Source organism: Ochotona princeps, chromosome 4, assembly GCF_030435755.1.
Source record: "Ochotona princeps isolate mOchPri1 chromosome 4, mOchPri1.hap1, whole genome shotgun sequence".
Taxonomy (NCBI): domain Eukaryota; kingdom Metazoa; phylum Chordata; class Mammalia; order Lagomorpha; family Ochotonidae; genus Ochotona; species Ochotona princeps.
Genome location: NC_080835.1, coordinates 77,466,713 through 77,489,946, shown reverse-complemented (window position 1 = coordinate 77,489,946; position 23,234 = coordinate 77,466,713). Strand labels below are relative to the sequence as shown.

Sequence of the window (23,234 nt, the reverse complement as noted above, 5' to 3'; positions counted from 1 at the left end):
CCAATCATCAGCAAATGCTAAGTGCCTAATTATTGATAGGCAGCATGGCAGAGACTAAAAATACAATAATGAACATAGTCCCTGCCCTAAAGGATCATTCTATCCTTACAACTACATGGTAACACTTACGACATACTTTAAGTGCTACAAATAGGCCTTGGGATTGTCTAGGACATCTACCAAAACACAAAGCATGAAGTATAATCCTCAGCCACAAAATTTCAAATGACAAGCTATCAGAATGAAACTAATCATGAAACTCACAGAATAATAGCCAATGTAGGCTTTCCTAAAAGAAATAGCATTACCAGCTACTTCTCTTTATGTGATTCCTCTGCTTTCTTTAATGGAAATCTAGGAAAAATTGTAGCAAGGGACATTTTGTTTAGAATATAAGCAAAGAAGGAAGCTACTTTGACCAAAAATTAAAGCTGCTTTATCTTGAAACAATATTCCATTTTCAGTTAAATATTTCTTAAGTCAAAAATACTAAATATTATAAAATCTAAACTGCATGTCCTAAGAAACCGACTGAATTCTCTCATTCTATAGCTTTATTTATAGCGGGCAGTGAGAAGTGTTTTGTGTAAGTCACTGTACTCTGGCATAGCAATTCAGATCTGACTTGGGAAGTCCACATCCTATTGTATCTGAGGGCCGCTCTGAGTCCCAGCTGCTCTGCAAACACTCCCAATTGAGTTTCCTGTTAATACGTACCCTGGGAGGCAGCAGTGGATGGCATCAGTATTTGGTTTCCTGCCACCCACACGGAAGACCTGGATAGAGTTCTTGGCCTAGGTTTGCCTAAACTGTTACAGGCATTTGGGGAGTGAACCAAAAGATCAGAGGTCTCTATCCTTCTCTCACTCTTTCAAATAAACCTTCAAAAAAACACTAACAAATGAAGCCAAAAAATACCCAACAGGTATCAACAGGATGGTACTTCGATGCATCTAAACAAATATATCCACACAGACTGCATGTGCCTACTTCCCGTGGTAAATCTCCACTATCTGAGGCTACCTTTCAGTTGGCACACACAAACTTACCAGCTGACCAGCCAACAGTGGCATATACTCAATGATGGCCAATCGGACCCTCCACTTAGCATCTTCAGCCAGTTCCACTATGGCTGGAAGGAGAGACTGTGAAAGCTGACGGATTCCAATCACCTCATTTACACAATCCAAATTGGAGATAATATTCAAACGAACTTCAGGACACTGGAAACACACAAGCCCCCAAAGGTCACATGCAGAAAAAGAAGTCCTCTGCCCAATATTCTCTGATCATAATCAAGTGAAAATTGCTAAGCATATTTTTTTTTAAAGATTTATTTTATTTTTATTACAAAGTCAGATATACTGAGAGGAGGAGAGACAGAGAGGAAGTAGAGCTGCCGGGATTAGAACCAGCGGCCATATGGGATCAAGGCGAGGACCTTAGCCACTAGGCCACACTGCCAAGCCCTAAGCATATTTTTAAACTAGGAAGTAGTGACATGGGTGAAAAAAAAACGGATAGGTTTCTTAAAGAAAATACTTACTACTTGAGTACACAAGTAACTCAAGTCATATAAATTTACGTGATGTTATCCAGAACTTTCAGTTAAAAACTAAGTCTGTAAAAACAATAAAGAATACAGGCTCTGGAATTAAAACACATGGACTCAAACTCCAGATCTTCCATTCCTGAGTCTCCTCAGCAAGTTACTCTGCCTCAGTTTCCAAATCCGTAAAACATGAATAAGCCCTACCTCACAAAATCATTGTATAAAATATATAACAAAAAATGCAATGCACAATTGGGATATTGGTACATGTTACTTAATAAGTGTTTACTACATAATGTTTGATACTATAAACTTAATAAAGTAATTTTTTCCAACAAACATGCATCAGCTTTAAAGGTAAAAAACCAGTGAACATAAAGTGAAAACCAAGCAGAGAAGATGTTTTAAACATTTTGAGATTTGTTTCAATGGTCCCTGTGCCATTGTCTGGGGAACCTATGACCCTACATTCATATAAAGGCACTGTCAACAGTTCATAGGAAGTTCTGATTTTGCTCTTCCATCCCTGGGGTCCTATTTTAGTAAACTCAGTAATAAAATCAGACAAAATCACTGACAAAGGCAACAAAATTTATACCCAGACTCACCTCATCCTTTAACTGAGCTAAAAAAAGAGGTAGAAGATGTTCAATGGTATTTTCTTTGCCCAAAATTGTAGACAATCCCATAATTACTGAAGCTAGAGCTGATTTGACATGCTGATTGGTATCAGATACTAATTCCTAAAATAAAAATAAAATTAAAAGCCTTTCATTTCTGCAAGACAATAAATTTCCACATCATCTCCCAGGAGAATTTAAAGACACCACTTGTTTGAATATCGATTAGCTGAGCTATTTCTTCAGACCACCTATTACGCTATCAAACCTATGCACTAAAAAAACATTTTACAATTATGATAGGCACTATAATGTGAAAAACAATGTCAAACATCAGTATTTATCTCCCCCATTCACCTCTTGTCCACCTTTAAACACAAGATTTAAAACTAAGCAAAAAATTAAGAGTATGTGCTTTCCTGGAGTGCAGAGTGAAACAAATTTGGCTTACCTTTATATAGGGCAGGATTTGATTCATAATTATGGTCTCTCTACCTTCAATGGGCAAGTTCTCACAAAGTTCTAGACAATGGAAAACGCAATGCTGTCACAAAATCATTTATACCCAAGGAGACAAATAAGAAATGTTTACCAGGTTTAACAAGAGTTCCTTAAGCAAATAAGGTCTAAGGACAGAAACAGCCCTTACCATAAATGTACTTTTCTGACAATCTTTATCACTCCATGCCAATAAGAAAAGTAGGGTTTTTTAAAAACAGAAATATTATAAAACAGCTGCTTGGAATCACCTCTATAAATCTTAATAGCATATTCTAGAGCAAAAACGTGCCAAAATTAAAGACATTAAAAAACACACTAAAGTGAATGACACACATTGCTGTACAAATTGAACTTTTCAACCTTTTACTTTGTGGGCAGCAGCTGCTCGGACTTCGGCTTCACAATCTTTAACTAGGTTCTGAAAGGCGGGGATGAGGTCGTGCAGGGTGATGTTAGGACCCACAGCTCTCTGCAGCTATAAAAGAAGTTGGTAAAGGGCTTAATGACACCAACAGCGCAAGAACCAAACAGAACAGTGCAATCTTCAAGAGTGTATTTTTGTCATGCTCCTTTCCCCTTAAATCTCCTGTACAACAGCAAATATGTAGGCTTTCCACTTCCTCTAGTTCTTAAAAAGGTCAGTACAACCAGCTTACCTCTGAAAATTTGTCAGCTACCATGTAACGAACACGCCAAGATTTATCTTCCGCTGCTTGTCGAAGTGTAGGCATCACCATGGATTCCAGGTCATCCTGAGACAGTAACTGGGCTATACTGACACAAGCTTCCACAGCTAGGAGGCGCACTGAATCCTAAAGCAACAAAATTTGTTAGGCAATTTCCACTGACGGTCATGGCCTGCTATGTGTAGTACAGGGAGATAGCACTGCGGGGGTGATTTCAAAACAAAACAACAAAAAAACCCAAACACACCATAAGTGATTTCACTTCTGTGTGTCTTGAAATAGCTGAGTAGCTGCTCTTTTTTTGCCTGTAATGTCATGTGAAAGTCATAAAGATAGAAATGACTTAATTTTATGCATGAATGTAATTGCCTTGGCTAGAGTACAGAGTTTTTATTAACAAAAATGTAAACACTTAAATAAAAAGATAATATTTTAAAACTGTCTTCAGAGTCCAACTACCATAGCAAGTTGAGAAATCAAACTGAAAATTACTATTGTGTGAATTATAACAAACTAACAAGTAAGACAAGTTAAGAAACAGAACTTCAAAAAAAAAAATAATTCAGTTAAGGTGGCCAGCTGTAACCACACCTGTGATGCTGAATCCCATGTTGGAGTGCCAGTTTACATTCAAGATGTTCTGCTTCCATTATTGGTTCCCTGCTAATACACCTGGGAAGTCAACAGCATATGGCCCAAGTATTTGGGCCCCTGCCTCCCTCACAGTGTCAGGTTCCTGGTTTCAGTCTGACCCAACCCTTGCTGTTGAGACCAACTGGAGAGATGAGCAACAGATAGAAACTCTCCTCTCTTCCTTCCTCTATCACTCCTCATTTCAAAGACAATAATCCTTTTTAAAAAGTCACTGGTGCTTTTAAAAAGCCTAATGCTAAATCTACTATCTATTGAAATATACATCAACAGTTGTTTATTACTTGATCACTTTTCTTCTAGAACTCCTAATTTTCTCTGCTACAGCTAATTCCTTCTCCCAGGTGCTTCTCCATCTTGGCAATGACACCACCTTCCACTCAGCTGCTCAAGCAAAAAATCTAGAACTTCTTGATTCCCTCATCCACTCCAAAAGTACTAAGTTCTATTAACGTTACCTCCAAGTTTTACTGTAAGTTTGTCCTCTCCACCTTCATTTTTATCATGCAAGCTCACTTTCCTATTCTTTTTTTGTTGTTGTTAATATTTTTATTTACTTGTATTGGAAAGTCAGATACACAGAGAGGAGGAGAGACAGAGAAGAAGATGCCCTGTTCAATGAATCACTCCCCAAGTGACCACAACTGCCGGAGCCGCGCTGATCGGAAGCCGCGCTGATCCGAAGCCAGGAGCCTGGAACTTCCACCTGGTCTTCCACGTGGGTGCAGGGTCCCAAGGCTTTGGGCTGTCCTAGACTGCTTTCCCAGGTCACAAGCAGGGAGCTGGATGGGAAGCAGGGCCTCCCGGATTAGAACTGGTGCCCACATGGGATCCCGTCACGTTCAAGGTGAGGACTTTAGCTGCCAGACCACCACGCTAGGCCCCACTTTCCTATTCTATGCCAGCATTGTGGTATGATATGTAAAGCCACCACCTGTTACACAGGAATCACATATGAATGCCAGTTTGTGTCCCAGCCCTCCAGTTTCAATCCAGCTCCCTGCTAATGGACTGGGAAGAGCAGCAGAGGATGACCTAAGTGTTTGGACATCTGCCATACACTGTGGGAGACCCAGATGAAGTTTCTGGCTTCAGCCTGGTTCAGTCCTAACCACTGTAGTCATCTGGGGTATAAATCAGCAGATGGGAGATTTCCATCTCTGTCCTTCCTTCTCTCTCTGTAGCTCTTTCAAATAAAAATAAATAAATAAATAAATGTTAGCTTCTTCCCAGAAACCTGAATGATCTTCTACATAGCTGAATCACACTATGTCACACCTTTTCTCAAAATCAAGGTGTGGGGGTGTCTGGTCCAGCAGTTAAGGTGCCACTATGGACACCCACATCCATTGCTGCAGTGCCTGGCTCAGTGCAGCTCCTCAGCTTCTGATCCAGTTTCCTGATATCGCACACCCCCTGGCAGACAGAAGGTAATGGCTCTGATTTTTTTTTTTTTGTGGCTGTGCCAGTCATGTGGGACCCAGATGAAATCCTGGGTGCTGCTTTCAATCTGTCCTAAGCCTGGCTGATGTGGGCTACGAACTTGTGAAGTAACAGAGGTAAGCTCTCACCATGTGTCTGCCTGTCACAAAAACAGTCAAGGTACAGTCACATTATGCCAAGAACAGAAAATCAAAACTCTATATTCTGGCTCTAAGGTCCTCTGTGATCAAATCCTGGCTATCTTTTATCAGTCTCTTTTGATCACTGTACCCCAACTTAATGGGCTCTAAACTACATGACCACTCTTCTTAAAATCCTGTTTCCCTGCACTTTAACCCTGTAAGATATAGCAAAAATATGTAAACAGGCTGGGGAATGGTACAGTCAGTCAAAGCTATGTGCAATGTGCTGAAAAGTCACATTGTATTATATACCTTAACAATGTGCCAGCGTTACATTAACCTGCCATTTTTAAATGAACTTTTTTTCATAGGGGGCAGGCCTAGCATTTTCCTTTTGTGTCTCTTATGTCACCTCTTCAGAGTCCAGTCTCCAAGAACGTGCTTTAATCATGCATTATTACGTCACCTTACTTTACGTGCATAATAAGCATTTTCCGTGATACCTATTTATGTTTACTATTTGCTCTTCTCCATTAACATGTAGACTCCACACGGGCAGGTCTTAGCATGCTAATTTAACACTGCAGCCCAGCACTAGAACAAGGCCTCATGTACAGTAGAAACAGGCAATACATGTTCAGTGACTACAAAAGCCAAAAAGAGCTACTCTGCTCTTCTATCAGTGCTCCAAGAGAATACACATATACATATTTATTAACGAATCCAATGGTACACCCCCATCATCTATGAAGCAGTTTACTACCTCCAAAAGTCACCCCAAATCTCCTTCAATTTGGGATGGTGCAAACAGCAGCTAATTCTAAGACCCAGACTGGTTTTGCTGAAATACTGCCAAGTTAGGGGCCTGGCGGCGTGGCCTAGCAGCTAAAGTCCTCGCCTTGAACGCCCCGGGATCCCATATGGGCGCCGGTTCTAATCCCGGCCGCTCCACTTCCCATCCAGCTCCCTGCTTATGGCCTGGGAAAGCAGTTGAGGACGGCCCAATGCTTTGGGATGCTGCACCCGCGTGGGAGACCCGGAAGAGGTTCCTGGTTCCCGGCATCAGATCGGCATAGCACTGGCCCGTTGCGGCTCACTTGGGGAGTGAATCATCGGATGGAAGATCTTCCTCTCTGTCTCTCCTCCTCTCTGTATACCCGGCTTTCTAATAATAATAAAATCTTTAAAAAAAAAAATACTGCCAAGTTTGTTAGTGGATATATCGTTGATGGACCCCCTCTGCATGACAATAGCACAACTGAACAGCTACAGCTCAGACTCCAGCCCGTAAGCCCTAAGAACGTTCATATCTGGTTTCACAAAACAAGCTTACAAATCTCTGAGCTAAATGCAATCACCGTTTTACAGGAAGTAGAAGAAAAAAAACTAAGTTGTATCATAGAAATGTGATCAACAAAATCCAAATACAGATTTTAAACCTATGCCATCTGATAACGACTGACAGGAAGCTGCTGAGTACTTTATATGTGACTAGTGTAACCTGTTACAAAAGATAGCTTTTGGTGCTGGTGTCATGTCATAGCACGCTAATCCTCCACCTGCAACGTCAACATCCCATATCAGTGCCAGTTCAGGTCCCAGCTGCTCCACTTCCCATCCAGCTCCCTACTGGTAATCTGGGAATGCAGTAGGGGATAGCCCATGTCCTTGGAACTCTACACCCACGTGGGAGACCTGGAAGAATCTCTTGGCTCCTGGCTTTAAACTGACCCAGTCCCAGCTGTTGCAGCCATTTGTGGAGTGAACCAGCTAGCTTGCTTACTTGCTCGCTCACTCTCTCCTTCTCTCTGTAAATCTGCTTTTCAATGAAATACAGCTTTAAAAGGGGGGGCCTAGTGTGGTAGCCTAGCATTTAAAGTCCTCACCTTGCAAATGCCAGGATCCCATGTGGGCAATGGTTTGTGTTCTGGCGGCCCCACATCCCATCCAGCTTGCTATTTGTTGCCTGGGAAAGCAGTCGAGGATGGCCCAAGGCCTTCGGACCCTGCACTCACATGGGAGACCTGGAAGAAGCTCCTGGCTCCTGGCTTTGGATCAGCTCAGCACTGGCTGTTGCAACTACTACGGGAATGAATCAATGGATGGAAGATCTTCTTGTCTGTCTCTCCTCTCTGTATAGCTGACTTTCCAATGGAAATAAATAAACCGGGCCCGGTGGCGTGGCCTAGCGGCTAAAGTCCTCGCCTTGAACGCCCCGGGATCCCATATGGGCACCGGTTCTAATCCTGGTTCCCGGCTTTGGCCGTTGCGCTCACTTGGGGAGTGAACCATTGGACGGAAGATCTTCCTCTCTCTTTCTCCTCTCTATATATCTGACTTTGTAATAAAATAAATCTTTTTTAAAAAAAAGAAATAAATAAACCTTTTTTTAATAAATAAATCAAAAAAGGTAAGATTGTACAAGTTCAAGGTTAACTATTTCACCTGTTTCTTTGGGGAAAAAATTATTTTTATTTACGGTAGAGTTACAGAAAGAACAAGAGAGACTCTTTCATCTGCTGATTCATTCCTCAAATGGCTGCAACAGCAAGAGCTGAGCCAATCCAAAGTCAGAACTACAAGGTCCTAAAGACTTGAGCCAAATCCACTGTACTCCCACGCCATTTGGCAAGAAACTGTCACAAGCAGAGATCAGAAGCAGAGCCCCTGGGACTTGAACCAGTACCCTTATGGGATGCCTGCACCACAGGAGGAGGTTTAGCCTACTTACCACAGCCCTGGCCCCCAACTGGACAGTAGACAGTGGATATTTACACTGCCAGTTAAAGTCTGCACATCCCACAATAGAGTACCTGGGTTCAACTCTCAGCTTTAAGCTTCTGACCTCAGGTTCCTGCTAATGCAGATCTAAGGAAGCAATGATGACAGCCTTAGTAACTGGATCCCTTGTCAGCCACATGAGAGTCCTGGATTGAAATCTTGGCTCTTGGCTGAGCCTCGCCACTTCCAGATATAAGCATCAGGGAGTGAACCAGCTGATAGAAGCTTTCTCTCTCAAATAAATAAGAATTTGAGCAAAGAGATTTGGAAAGGAATATCTCTGAAGTAACAGATGTCACAGTGCTATGTCCTTTCACAGAGGATAGTTATATACGCTATAATAATAATTAAGACAAAGTTATATTCTTTTCTACTTATTAAAACATCATTTTGAAAGTAATTTTTAGATTTAGAACATGAAAATGAGATTCATCAACATGCCCTGCTATTCTGTCTTGCACACAAGAAATGAGCCTACCATGCACATGAGGCCAACCAAAAACCCAAAGAACTCTTCAGCACCAGGAACTCTGGGGACTTCTAAGCAGCACCTTGGACCACCAGCACAGCCTAGCTATGAAAGGGATGAACTCTGAAACCAAACTGCCTGGATTCAAATTCTGACTCCACCATGTACAATCTTGAGCAAGTTAGTAACAGGGGCTGTTTTGAGAACTAATTAACACATGTTAAAGTCACTTAAAACAGAGGCTAAGAAACATCATATTAAGTGTAAAGAGGCTCTGAGGACTGAACCCACCATCCTGGTCTCAGTGTTACAATCCTGTTGACTCAGTGCTGCCTTAAATCCCCTAGGTCTGGTTCCCCTTAAATACCTGGTTACCCAGCACTACTGTAACTTCTTAGACCACAACCCCCTTAGGCCCACTTGCCTAATTAAATTTAGTGACCTTCAGGTTTAAACTGTGTGCTTCACTAAACCCCCAAGGCATGTATTCCTGGTGTCCACCTACAGTCACATCTGCCAATCCCTGACCCCATACTTCCAATCCCCCCTACCCTGAGGTCATAAAAGAGGTCTTTCCCCATCATTCTCTCTCAGCTCTGCTCTCACTTTCTACCTGCCCCAGGCTACCTTCCTTGCTGAAATAAAGGCCTCTCTGTGGTTTGCTTGCTGAGCTGACATTTTAGGTTTGTGGGAAAAAAGTTAACATTAAGTACTTCATGTAGGTATCTGCTAATTTTATTATTATTTCTACAGCAAAAAGATCTAGATCCTTGGGTTTAAAATTGCTACTAGGGGTAGGCATTGTGATCTAAGCTCACTTCACCACAACCCACGCAGACCTCCACATCCTATATCTGAGTGCATGTTCAAGTACCAGCTCCTTTGTTTCCAATCCAGCTTCCAGCTAATGCAACCAGAGCAGATGGTGTTGTGTACTTCTGGCCTCAGTCTGGCCCACACATAACTACTGTGGCCATTTGGGGAGTAAAGCAGAAGATGAAAGAAAGAGCTCTCTCTCTCTGCCTCCCTCTCTCATTTTGCATTTCAAGTAAATGAAAATAAACATTAAGAAACATCAACATGCATTAACATACTGGCACAAAGAAGTCTTCCTAACACATTCTAAGCCCACTTATCTGCAAGTCACACATTCTGGGCAACACTGTTTGTCAACGTTACTGCACAGCCTACAATTCCCTATAATGTGTCAGAAAATGGCACTGGCCATTCTTCTTCATTATGGCTCCCTTTTCCTCCTCTATAACAGCCAGCAATAATAGAGAAAAATTATGCTCTAGGTAAGAAATAAACCTAGAACACTAAGAAAAGATATTCTGCACTATTTTGTTTTATCCAGGTTAGAATTAAGCATTATTTTGCAAAACAAATAATAATGTGAGAACCAAAACTCCAAAGAAATGCTCACCTTGTGAGGAGAGCAGCACAGCTGTGTCTCTAATACTAACTCACCTGTTCATCTGAAGCCAGAGTAGTGAACAATGGAACAATTTCACTTTTCACACTGTCTAATTCCAAAACTTTCGCAAATTCCCCCAATTTGGAGGCAGCGGCACGCCGTACCATAGGGGTATCATCTGAGCACAAGGAACGGAAATGCCTGCAACAGAAGACAGGGAAGGTGTTTCCTGTCAAATAACTATTGATTAGTCATGATCCAACACAACCATTTTAGAGAGTTTCTCTTAAGATCATCAGTGATTAGGCTTCTCCTCCTAGAAGTAACAAGAACAAAATATTTATTTATTTAACTGGATGACAACAATCTCCCTAATTCTTCTACTATCCCATATCTACCGTTTATGGATAATGGGATACTGTGTAAATAGTCTAGTTTGATTTCCCAATAACTCCCAATATTTACCAAAACAGAAAAACTCTCTTACTGTCTAATCTCAGCCTTGATAGCATGTGAAGCCCTGGGATAGCAAACGCTGAACAGACCACATGCAGATGTGCGAGAGGTGAACCAGTCCCCACTTGCTAGGCGTTTCACCAGTGGGACAAAATGAGCTTCCAGAGCAAGTGGGGTGTGCTCCTGGGAGATCTGCCTCAGGGACTCCACCGCCTTGTCGCGAACAACAGTCTCTTCCACAGTTGCCAGACTTTCCAAGGGAGGCTGAGGAGACCAAAAAAGGAAAACCAGAAGCTTAGCAGATCAGGTTTAATACAATTATTGCCTTTTCAAGTGATTGAGGGAAGTGGTGCATGTACCCAGAATGTTAGCTACATCATACCAAATGGTTACTTTCAGTTCACACAGTGATAGCATATGGTGTGGCCAACCTGAAGACACGACTTCTGTAGAAAAGCCAAGATCTCATGTCCCAGATGGCAATTCCCAGATGGTGTCTACAAACGACACAGTGGAATAGACTTGACATAGTATTAATATTATTGTGAGCTGAATCACTATGTTTAAAAGACATGTAGCCAAACTCAGACAGGATCCTGTGTATTTAAGAGTATGGCCAACTTTGGCCAACACAATTACATGTGACATTCTGTCTGGTCACTGAGCGACATATCAGTTTTTTGAGTATTACACCATTCCCAGAGGTGCAAACAACTCTTGGCCACCAGATCCACATCATCAATCTACCTGATCAATAGAAGGCTTAACACAACTTCCCTTTCTTCAAAACACATCCTCTTTCCATGATTCCGGAGGGTAATCAAGTGATGTGTACAGAGACGGGAGGGAGATCTTGGCTGCAGCTTCAGAAACAGAAGAGATCAAAGAAGCAGACTATCTAGGCTAGGCTGAGTTACTGAGTATGACCTGGCTCAAACAAAAGTGCCATTGGGTTTGCTCTCTGGGTTTGCATGTTACGCAAGCAGATTAAGCCAATGCCATGAGCTGCACATATTAAAGCACAAAACACACATTTAGAAAGGCCAGCAGAATTTCAGGAACAAACCAGCAGATGGAGGATCTTTCTGTCTTTCTTTCTCGCCATAAACCTGATCTGCCTTTCCAACACAAATAAATCTCTAAAATAATAATAGTAATAATAATAAGAAGACCAGCAAAGTCAGACTCCAAGAAAATATGGTTTGTCTAACATGCTTCAAATTTGTTGATACATAGAGGTAAGACAGCTCAGCTTTCCTAAAGAAAGCTTATTGAAAAGACACTGTTATTTTCTTCATTTATTTGGAAGGCAGAGAGAGACAGACAGACAGAGATAACTCTTGGGCTTGGCACAATAGCCTAGTGGCTAAAGTCTTCGCCTTGTATGTACTGAGATCCTGTATGGGCGCCAGTTCGTGTCTTGACTGATCCACTTTCCATCCAGCTCCCTGTCTGTGGCCTGGGAAAGCAGCTGAGGATGGCCCAAAGCTTCGGGACCCTGCTCTGGCATGGGAGGTTCAGAAGAAACTCCTTGCTCCCGATCGGCTCAACTCCGGCTGCTGCAGTCACGTTGGGAGTGAACTAGCAAATGGAAGATCTTTCTATATCTCCCCTCTCTCTGTAAATCTGCCTTTCCATTCAACTGGTTCATTCTCCAAATGCCCACAACAGACAGAAGCTAAGCACTCCACTGCTGGAGCCTTTACCCGTTGCCTCTCATCATGCATGTTCATTGCCAGGAAGTTGAAGTCATGAGCAGTGCCAGCACTCCAACCCATGCCCTGAATGCAGGATGTAGGCATCCTGAGCAGCTGCTTAACTGCTAGGCCAAATGCCCCAGATACTGTTTCTTACTTATGAAGGACTTTCACCATCTGTCCTCTGCCTCTTTTGACCTCCTCATGCCAGCAGCACCAGATAATCTCTATCACTGCTTCAGTCCAGCCAGCCTCCTAAGAATCACTTACAAACTCTCTTGATTCTAAATTGGCCCACTTGCCCATATCCTCTTCCAAGCAGCCCTTAATGAGCACTCTTCCTACTTCATCCCAATACTTTATACACCAGCAGCCTTGAACCACAACAAACACATGCTAAAAGCCTCTGAAATCATTCTCTCAGTAGATAATGTTTCATTCTACCACTGAAGATAAAGAATAAACAGGGTCCTTACTCTAAGGGGGGAAGATAACAATCAATGAAGACAGCAACTAGATGGTGATGAGCAGTCTGCAGGGAAACAGGGTAGGATGAAGTGAAAAGGGGTGACCAGGAGGCTATTCCAAGACAGTGGTCAGGGAAGACCTCTCAGAGATGAGGGGGAGTTCAGATCTAAATGACAACATACCAAAAGAGCATGTCATTTGAGGAAATGCCTAGAGCAAAGGTCTCTTAAAGAAATAGGAAGCTTGGAGTATTCAGAGAACAGAAAGAAGACCAATATAACTAAAAGGAAGTTATCATGATTAGCATATGTAGAAACCTGCAGACACAGTCAGAAAGTTCTTAGAAGTTAAAATATGTAGGTTATAGATTTTCTAAGAGCCATGGCAGAAAGCAACCGAATACATATGGCTTTTGCACCAGCCATTCTAAACCCAAAAATGAGTTCAACCAAGGACATCTATAGCTAGAAAGGTAATAATTTAGAGACTAATGGTCTGGACTGGGGCTTAAGAGTAGGGAGGGAGCCAAGATTCAAAATCTCTTGAGAGCTACAGGAGTTACTAAGGTGTTAGATGTGGATGTGAGTGAGCAAAGTCTACTCCATGCACATTTATTTTCATTGGAAAGGCAGATTTATAGACAGAAGGAAAGACAAAGAGAAAGATCCTCATTCCACTGGTTCATTCCCCAAATGGCCGCAACAGCTTGGAGTTAAACCAAAGCAAAAGTAGGAGCCAGGGATTTCTTCCAGGTCTCCCACACAGGTGCAGGGTCCCAAGGCTTTGAGACATCCTCCGCTGCTTTTGTAGGCCACAAGCAAGGAGCTGGAGGAGAAGTGGAACAGCCACTATGTGAACCAGCGCCCATATGCATGTCAATGTTTGGAGGTAAAGGATTAGCCAGTTGAACCATTGTGTAGGTCCCCTAAGATTTATTTTTTTAAACAAATTAATTTTTAATTATTTGAAAGGCACAGTTACAGAGAGCAGAAGAAAGACAGAATCTCCCATCAGCTGATTCACCCCCCTCCAAGCAGCTGCAAATGGTCAGGGCTGGCCAAAAGGAAATCCTGGGTCCCCAGCCCAGTCACCCACATTTGTGACAGGAAACCAAGGACTTTCGCCTTCATTCTCTGCTTTGCCAGGTACATCAGCAAGGAGCTAGATCCATAGTAGTAGCCAGGACTTGAACCAGCACTCTATATTATAGAATATTTTAGTCAGAACTGATGTTTTAACCCACCACCATATACACTGTCCAACTCTATTTTAACCTAATCATTTCTTCTTTTTTAACATTTATTTATTTTTATTACAAAATACAGATACAGGGGTTCGGGCCTTGGGTTTGGGGGCAAGTGCCGCTCCTCACAGTGTGGTGGCTGTGGGGGGTGCCCCTGCCGGGTCGGACCCAATGCTGGGGGCTCACACGCCAAAGACACTGCCGCAAGGCAGTGAACGAGTCCTCGCCCGCACCCAGGGCGGCCAGTGCACCACGTAGTACCAGGCTTTGCCTGCTAGCCGCCCGGCGGCCTGCTCTGGGGTTTTTTAAGATATGTTTGCCGCCGGGGACACCCATAACTAAGTCCAATTTTAGTGTATGTGAGTAGTGAATCTTGGGTGATTCCCAGTGACAGGGTCGTGGAAGTTTTAGGCATGCGTGGGGACTGAGACCTGGTGGTTTGGAGGGAAGTACCCAGGAGACAATTACGGTTAGTCAGATACACCAACCCAATTCGCAATACAGAAATGGCCTGTTTGCCTAGAACATCACTGATCGTTACACACCAGCCCACACCAATGCTATGGATGGGGGCCTCTTTGGCAGTGATGGGTACCATTACCCAACTGTTTGGTGGAGTGGTGGAGTGGTCACATTTGGCAGGGTCAAGACTGTATCCAGCACGCGAGAGAACTTGGTCTGGGGTAGACTCTATGAGGTTGTGTGGGCCCAACCCTGTGGAAATACAAGTTCCCCTAGTTGGATACCCTAACAGGGTTGAGGATCCCACCAAGGGGCGCATGTGCTGGAATGGGGGCTGCGTTCTATCTAGGAAACAGTTGCAGTCACCCAAGGCACTAGTGTGGGCTGGGATTGGATGCACCAGGCCGGTTCAGACCCCAACACCATCTGGTGTCATGGAGAACGAGGGTAGATGTGGGACTGACTAGGCTGGGTCTCAACCCCCTACTGAGCCATGTGTGAGCTGTATGTGGGTATGGACGAGCCATGGCTGGGCTGAAACATCCAACAGCAAGAACCAGAATGGGGTGAAAGCCAGCCAGGAAAAGCCACTGTTCCTACTAGGACAGGAAGTGAACTGAGTAGGGTTGGCTGAAGGACCCTCTCTATGTGCAAAATCTGGCATTGAGAGGGGTTCTGATGGAGGAGCCTGGGCAACTCCTCTGGCAGGACACAGTCCCTGCAGGTAAGCACAAGAAGCATGATAGGAAACAGCCCAGGACAGGCCATGGAAAGTTTCCCACTGGCACACATTCAGCATGGGTCAGACCAGGCTGAATCAGTTCACGTCATCCAAAGGCAAATCTGAACACCAGAACAGAGTGTGGGTTGAGTCGGGTTTGGTTGCGACAAAACCAGTACACATTATGGAATGCCAAAGTGAGGTTGCCTGTACTGGATTTGACTGCAGCACCCATCCAGCACACGTGAGATCCAGGAAGGGAGGGACAGAGCTGGCGGGGAGATTAAGGGGCTGGTCCCCTCGCTGGACAGCTACTCCCACTGGAGAGCGTGGGCTGGGATAGAGACAGACCAGACTAAGCAAGGCTGCAACACCTGTGCGCTGCATGTGGACTAGATCAGGAAAAAGCCAGGCTGGGCTGATTATTCCTATGGGTGCAAGTAGAAATTAGAGTGGGTGAGGGATGTTTGGGCTTGGCCGCAGCATCAGCTGGCAGAAGCTGGCACTGGGGACTAATCTGTCAAGTCAAATCACAGAACCACCTAAAGAGTGCATAAACCGGGACTGAGAGAGACCTGGGAGGGAAAAAGTGGGTTTCCCCTTCCTGGGTCACAAGTCCCGTGGGAGGGCATGAAAACTAGGACGGGGGCTGGGGTGACTAGACAGAGAGGCACTCAACAACAACTGTGAGAGCTGGATGGTTGAGTTGGTTAGATGGAACTAAGCTTTAATACCCATTGACAAGTACAAGAGCCAAATGGGATGGGGGACAGACTGGTCTACTGCTACCCATACTGGCAAACCAGGGTAGGGGGTGGGCCTGACGGGGGTTATTGTGGGTCGCCCCGACTAGGCTGCAGCTCCCACTGGTTGATGTAAGGGCCGAGTATGTGCTGGGCCGAACCAGACTGGACTGCAACATCCATTGGTTCCAGTGCAACTCGGCAATGAAAACAGAACCAACCCAGCAATTGCAACCTCCAGCTGATCGGGGTGATAGACTGTGCCGGGCCCTGTGCTTGCTAGAACATACAAGAATCTGGTCTGGGAATACCTCAAGGTTTCTTTGGAGATCTCCCCAATCGAACTGCTGGACTCAGAACTCTAACCAAGAAAAGACAGAAGACAGAACAGGTCAATCATTCATCTCAGCTATATGTTGGCAGCGAAATATGGGGCAAACAGAGATTTTATGATGGACCATATCAGTGGACGACCTCATCAAGCGAAACTGGAAGCGATTCATAACTGGAGAACTATTAAAACCACTTGAGCAAATATCTCAGAGCATGCCCCACATCCGGGACTTGGGGTGGGCAGGAAACTGGGTGGGGCTTCTCCCTCAATATTCGCCTTTACCTCAGATACATGATGGAATCAATATGGACATAATAGTATTACCCACTTCCCTATACCCCCTGAACCTTTTTTTTAAAACCGCAATTAACTATGGAAAGATTGTCAACAACAATATAATAAAATAAAATAAATGAAAAAAAATATATATATAGATACATGGAGAGGAGGAGAGACAGAGAGGAAGATCTTCTGTCCAATGACTTCACTCCCCAAGTTATCACAACGGCCGGTGCTGTACCGATACAAAGCCAGGAGCCAGTTACCTCCTCCAGGTCTCCCATGCAGGTGCAGGGTCCCAAGGCTTTGGGCCGTCCTTGACTGCTTTCCCAGGCCACAAGCAGGGAGCTGGATGGGAAGCGGAGTTGCCGGGATTAGAACCGGCACCCATATGGGATCCCGGCATGTTCAAGGCGAGGATATTAGCCACTAGGTCGCAGCACCGGGCCCCAACCTAATCATTTCTAAGGCCTAATTAAGACACCATCCCTTAAGATGTTATCACTGATGGACTCAGCAAGATAGCGTAGCGGTTAAAGCCCTTGCTTTGCACGCACCAGGATCCCATACGGGCACTGGTTCTAATCCCAGATGCCCCACTTCCCATCCAACTCCCTGCTTGTGGCCTGGGAAAGCAGTCCAGGATGGCCCAAAGACTTGGGACCCTGCACCCGCATGGAAGACCCGGAAGAGCTCCTGGCTCCTGGCTTCAGATTGGCTCAGCTCCAGCCGTTGCAGCAGCTTGGGGAATTAATCATTGGACAGAATATCTTCCTCTTTGTCTCTCCTTCTCTCTGTAAATCTGGCTTTCCAATAAAAATAAATAAATCTTTAAAAAAAAGAAGTTACCCCTGATCACCCTGATTAATTTCTCCTATTATTTTGATAATTTATATGTGCTTATATTACCCCATTTAAGATTACTCTAGGCCTGGGCCCGGCAGCGTGGCCTAGCGGCTAAAGTCCTCGCCTTGAAAGCCCTGGGATCCCATATGGGCAACGGTCCTAATCCCGGCAGCTCCACTTCCCATCCAGCTCCCTGCTTGTGGCCTGGGAAAGCAGTTGAGGACGGCCCAATGCTTTGGGACACTGCACCTGCGTGGGAGACCCGGAAGATGTTCTAGGTTCCCAGCATCGGATTGGCGCGCATCAGCCCGTTGCGGCTCACTTGGGGAGTGAATCATCGGATGGAAGATCTTCCTCTCTGTCTCTCCTCCTCTCTGTATATCTGGCTGTAATAAAATGAATAAATCTTTAAAAAAAAAAAAAGAAAAAAAAAAGATTACTCTAGGCCTGACACAGTTAGCCTAGTGGCTAAAATCCTCACTTTGCATGTGCCAGGATCCCATACGGGTGACGGTTCATGTCCTGGCAGCCCACTTCCCATCCAGCTCTGTGCTTGTGGCCTGGGAAAGCATTGGAGACTGGCCCAAAGCCTTGGGCGCCTGCACTTACATGGGAGACCCGGAGGAAGCTCCTGGCTCCTGACTTCAGATTGGCTCAGCTCTAGCTGTTGTGGCCACTTGGGGAATGAATTAGCAGACAGAAGATCTTCCTCTCTGTCTCTCCTTCTCTCTGTATATCTGACTTTCCAATAAAAATAAAAGCAATTTTTAAAATAGACTGTACCCTAGTATCTGTTAAATAAAAACAAAGATCTCAGCACCTACACTGACTGTACCACAATAGGCTAAGCCTCCGCCTGTGGCAACAGCATCCCATATAAGCACCGGTTCAAGTCCCGGCTGTTCCACTTCCCATTCAACTCCCTGCTGATTCCCTGGAAAGCAGAAGAGGATGGCTCAAGTTCTTGGGACCCTGCACCTACATGGGAGACCTGGAAGAAGCTCCTACTTCTGGTTTTAGATTGGCCCAGCTCTGGCCATAGTAGCTATTTGGGGAGTAAACCAGCAGATGAAAGATCTGTTTTTCCTTCTCACTCTATAACTGTGCCTTTCAAATGAAAAAACAAACAAACAAACAAACAATAAAACAAAAATTTCATTCTATTTGCATGGCCTTCTTTAACATTATAACTTACAATAGGACTAATAGAGCAGGCTTCAATAAACATCAACTGATTGAAGTCACAGAGTAACTCAGAAGCAAAAATCATACTACTACGACAAAACACTGCTGAGTAAGAAAAGACTTCAATGTTTGCAGGGGGAGACCACTAAAACAATCAAATCATTCTTCTCTTTACAACCTACATTAATAAGTCTACAGAGGCAGACAAAAATTTCTTCCATTCATAGAAAAAAATTAAGACAGGATTGAGTCCAAAGTACTTTCATTATATTATTTCAATCGTAACATTATGCGCATGTACCCATAAAAAGATCTGAGTGAGACTAAGCTGCAGTATGACTATCCCAAACAATGTATCAGTTATACTGCAAAAGTTCTGGCAGGGCAGAAGGCAGCATACAATACTCACCAGCAGACAGTGGGCAAAGTCAGGTCCCCCCACTAGGCCGGTGAAATTTCCCAGCTGCTCAGCCAGAGCTAACAGCACCTCATCTTCATCATAAATTGTATCTGGAAATGACAACAACCAGGTACTCATGAAGAAGGACACTCACATAAAACCAGCAATAGTTTCAATAAGAAAACCCGATTCCAATCCCAGCAGCATTTTCTTCCTTCTCAGTGAACTGTCCTGGATCTGATCTATACGGTAAAGCAGAAATTCACAGCTTCATATCAATGACTTTCCTATTAGCTAAACAGTGTTTGCATAGATCTTGCCACGACATTACCATATTTGTTGTTCTATTTATTTTGCACAAAAAAGCACCAGGCTCAAGTTAATACTTCACGACACTATGAGAGACAAATTCAGAAAAAGTGACAAAAACCTGAAAGTCACAGGAAAACAGAAACAGATTCACACACCTGTAAGGAATGGCAGCAGTTCAGTTCTTGTCCTCTCTACTCCAAGTGCTAGAGCAATTGTTGATAACTTCTTAATACTGTTGAGTCGGAGCTTTAAAGAACACAGTTGGGGAAACAAAAAACACGGTTAAAAATGGTTGTTGCAATGGGTCCCAAAGACAACAGGTGCACACAAGGTAAAATAACCACACACAGGTGTAGGAATAAGGCTAAGCTTTCATTCAGATCTTAAGGCAAGACACTAACATGGCCTTATTGGCCAGAGGGAAGATTTCCTGGGGTGGGGGGGAGCCCTCTAAAGGGTCTGGGAAAAAAAGCAATTAACGAATAAACGGCACCCAAAAAGACACAACTCTGGCAGCAGCGAAGCAGGTGAGACGGTTGAACACAAGTTACAGCAGGGCACACACACCGCCTCACTCAGGTTCCCTCAGCCACACCACCGGCCTTCAACCCAACAGGCTCAGCCAGTTTCCAGGGCTGGGGGAAGAGGCTGGGCTGCACCTCAAAGGGCCCCTGGCACCCTCCGACCCGCAGGGTGCCCAGCTCCCCGTGGCTCCACAGACGGACGCCCAGGCAGAAAGCCGGTGCCCGGGCAACCGCCCGGGGCTGTCAGAAGCCGGAGCAGCAGGGGCGCCGGAGAGGCCAGAGCAGGGTCGGGCTTCTTGTCACAGCCCCGCAAATGTCTTTCCAGCCTCCCCTTCAAGTTTCGGCTCTTTCAATCCCCCATCCCGGCCTCCTTCACCGAGGTGCTGGGTTTCCCTCTCTTCTTTCCTATCGCGCAAGTCCCCAGGGCCGCCAAGGATCCCCGCCTTAATCCAGTACCTGCACGTCCTCATTGCGGAGTTCATCGATTAAAACCGCGATGGGATAGAGCGAATCGTCTCCATCTCCGCCCGCTGCCCCCAGGCCGGTGCCGGGTCCTGCCGTACCCGCCATGTTCTTTCTCCTCCGGATGGTCGCCGCGGCTGCCAAGCCCCGCCCCTTGGCCAGCCCCCTCCCCCTATCCAGGCTCCGCCCCATTGCCAGCCCCCGCCCCCTGTCCAGGCTCCGCCCCGCTGCCAGCCCCCGCCCCCTGTCCAGGCCCCGCCCCCTGTCCAGGCCCCGCCCTGCGCCCCTGCAGGCTGGGCTGCGGCCTCCAGGCCAGGTCTGTGGAGATGAGGGAACCCAGCCTCTGCTCTGCTGATGTGGGCTCCCGCCCGACTTCCAGTGTAGAAGGTGTAGGTCCGAACTCCAGAAGAAAGATGGGGTGTGAAAACGAACAGAAACCCCATGCCCTTTCCCCAGCCTCAACAGACAGGGGCAGGAATTCATCCTGTGGGTGTAGCGGAGCCAGGTGCCTCCGTGAGCGACCAGTGCCTTGTGCTCCTGGAGGACTCTGGCCAGCCAAAAAGGGTGCCCGAGGTCAGGAGGAAGCAAGCTTTAGCGCCTCCCCTGCCTGCATCCTGGCCCAGAGCCACCAGGTCTCCAGCCTTCATCTCTCCACGGAACCCGGCCACCTCTTCCTTGAGCCTGCTAGCCAGAATTGTATCTGGCTGCTACCCTGGAAGACAAATAACGCGGGCGGCGAGAGAAAATGAACAGTGCTGTCCAAACTCCCCAGTCAATATTTTTTCCACGCAAGCTGTTAAAAACATGCTGCTCTCTTGTTTTTGTGTTTCACTTTGGTACTGGAATGGTGCCTTCTGTTGTATTTTCTTCCTCTCATTTTTTAGCTCTTTAGCATGCAAAGAAGTACATCAAGCCAAAAACTAGGACAAGCTTTAATGCTTGCAAACTGGGCGGGGGGGGGGGGGGCTCCTTTGCTATTAGCAGAGGGGCCGGCCTGGCCTCCCCACACCTCCAGGTGTTCTCAAAACCAGCGGTGGGATAAAGTGCAGGCCTTTCTCTGTAAAGTGGAAGGGATGGTTTTCATTTCCCCCGGCACAGAAAAGCTAGCATATACTGTCTTTCTCTGTGCTTGGTAACACCTATGATGACCACAGACTGACCATTCCGCGTGTGTCTTGTTAATACCAAGGTAAACTTATTAATAGACACACTTTAGAAGGCAAGGCTTTAACTAAAAAATATAGGACTCCCAAGAGTAAACTCTGTGAGTTTAGCTTCTGATAGTATTGAAAGCTGGGGATGAACCAGACCTGAGCAGATTTCTCCAATTAGGTCTGTAGATGCATTCTCTTTTGTTTTCATTTTTACTTTTATTTTAGATTTGCATAATTATGCACTGTACTGTTTGTAAATCGTCAGTGCTGTGTGATTTCAGTGACCTGCTGTCCCAATGCTGTTTTGACTGTTGCGGGATAGCGAGAGCAGAACAGATGACTGTGAAAGGTAAATGCTGTTTTCATGCACAAAATGAAAGCCCAGTGGTGCCAGGGGACAGCTCTGTTGTCTCCACACGGCAAAGCAGTGAGAAAAACAAAGACATTATGCGTCACTCCATGTCAAAGGCATGCCAGGTCCAAAAGCTGAGCATTCACGGGCAATACCACAGTCACAACAAGTTTTTATTTTTGCTTTTTTAGCAAAATTTAGCATTTGTCACATTACATTACTATAATGTTAATTTGAATATTATTAGCTTTGTGATCTCATTTACATTTCCTCTGTAAGGCTGTTTTGGTTTGTTTAGCTAAGCACTACAAGTAAAATAACATTCTATAATATATCTATGGGTGTAAGTAACACTGGAACAAAAATAAGTTGAATGAAAGTTTTGGGGATTTTTTTTTCTTTTAAAATAAATCCAGGGAGCTGGCTTTGTGGCAGGTAAAGCAGGCAACTGTGATGCTGGCATTCCATGTGGGCACCATGGAGTCCCAGCTGCCTCACTTCTGATCCAGCTCCCTGCTAATGGCCCGGGAAAGCAGTAGAGGACAGCCCAGGTGCGTGGGACCCTGCCCGCACATGGGAGACCTGCATGAAGTTCTTGGCTCCTGGCTCAACTCTGGCTGTTGTGACCACGGTGCAGCCATCTGGGAGTGGACCATGGCACAGGAGAGTTTGCTCACTCTGTCTTTCCCTCTAACTCTTTCAGATAAATAAATAAAAATAAATCTTTGGGTCAAAAAAGAAAAAAACTATCATCTTCATGGAGTCCTACTCCAGCTTGAGGGACACAAGGTTAAAAGCTTTCCTATGTTAGGCAATCAGAAGGGTTTTTTATTGGTATGGAGAAATCTGTTCCTTTCTATATTGAAAAAGACTTCACAAATTATAAAGGAAGTATACAGAGAAGCAGATGAAATCAGTTCCAGCATATTAACAGCTAGATATCAGTTTAAGGATGGAAGAACCCTAATATGCTGACAAAAATCGGCACATGGACATTAAAGTGTTTTGTTTAAGACACAAATGTGCTTTGCTTACCCAAGCACAGTGAATGGGAGATCTGTGGAATACCTATGATTAAAAATGAAATCACGGAGGCGGGAGGGGAAAAAAAAAATGAAATCACAAGCTGAGAAAATTACCTGGTTTAGGAGTCATCAGTTGTGGACTTCAAATCCCACCTCTGTCTGACTCATCATGCTATACCTCTCCCTCTGCCTCCATCCCACCTTCCACCCCCTCACTCCCAATAAAATGCAACTAGCCACTTCTAATTCCTAGTTCTAGTTACAGTGGTGCTGGGAAAATAAAACAGGTAATAAACATGGAGATGCTAATAAATTCTTCAATAAGGAAA

The 23,234-nt window shown here is 44.8% G+C and overlaps 1 protein-coding gene across 2 annotated transcripts in view; it reads right to left on the bottom strand.

Moving 5' to 3' along the window:
- The window catches only part of PPP2R1B (protein phosphatase 2 scaffold subunit Abeta), a 44,118-nt gene extending 23,594 nt beyond the window's left edge, over positions 1 to 20,524 (bottom strand). For both annotated transcript variants that reach the window (XM_012926926.3, XM_004585049.4), the window contains exons 1-10: positions 20,369 to 20,524; positions 19,544 to 19,634; positions 19,086 to 19,186; positions 10,730 to 10,962; positions 10,296 to 10,443; positions 3,330 to 3,485; positions 3,034 to 3,148; positions 2,624 to 2,694; positions 2,161 to 2,295; positions 1,050 to 1,223 (exon numbers count right to left, since the gene is read on the bottom strand). In XM_012926926.3, the coding sequence (XP_012782380.2) occupies positions 1,050 to 1,223; positions 2,161 to 2,295; positions 2,624 to 2,694; positions 3,034 to 3,148; positions 3,330 to 3,485; positions 10,296 to 10,443; positions 10,730 to 10,962; positions 19,086 to 19,186; positions 19,544 to 19,634; positions 20,369 to 20,482 (1,338 nt within the window). In that variant the 5' untranslated portion in view covers positions 20,483 to 20,524. The remainder of the gene's footprint in view (positions 1 to 1,049; positions 1,224 to 2,160; positions 2,296 to 2,623; positions 2,695 to 3,033; positions 3,149 to 3,329; positions 3,486 to 10,295; positions 10,444 to 10,729; positions 10,963 to 19,085; positions 19,187 to 19,543; positions 19,635 to 20,368) is intronic.
- Between the last annotated feature and the right edge of the window lie 2,710 nt (positions 20,525 to 23,234).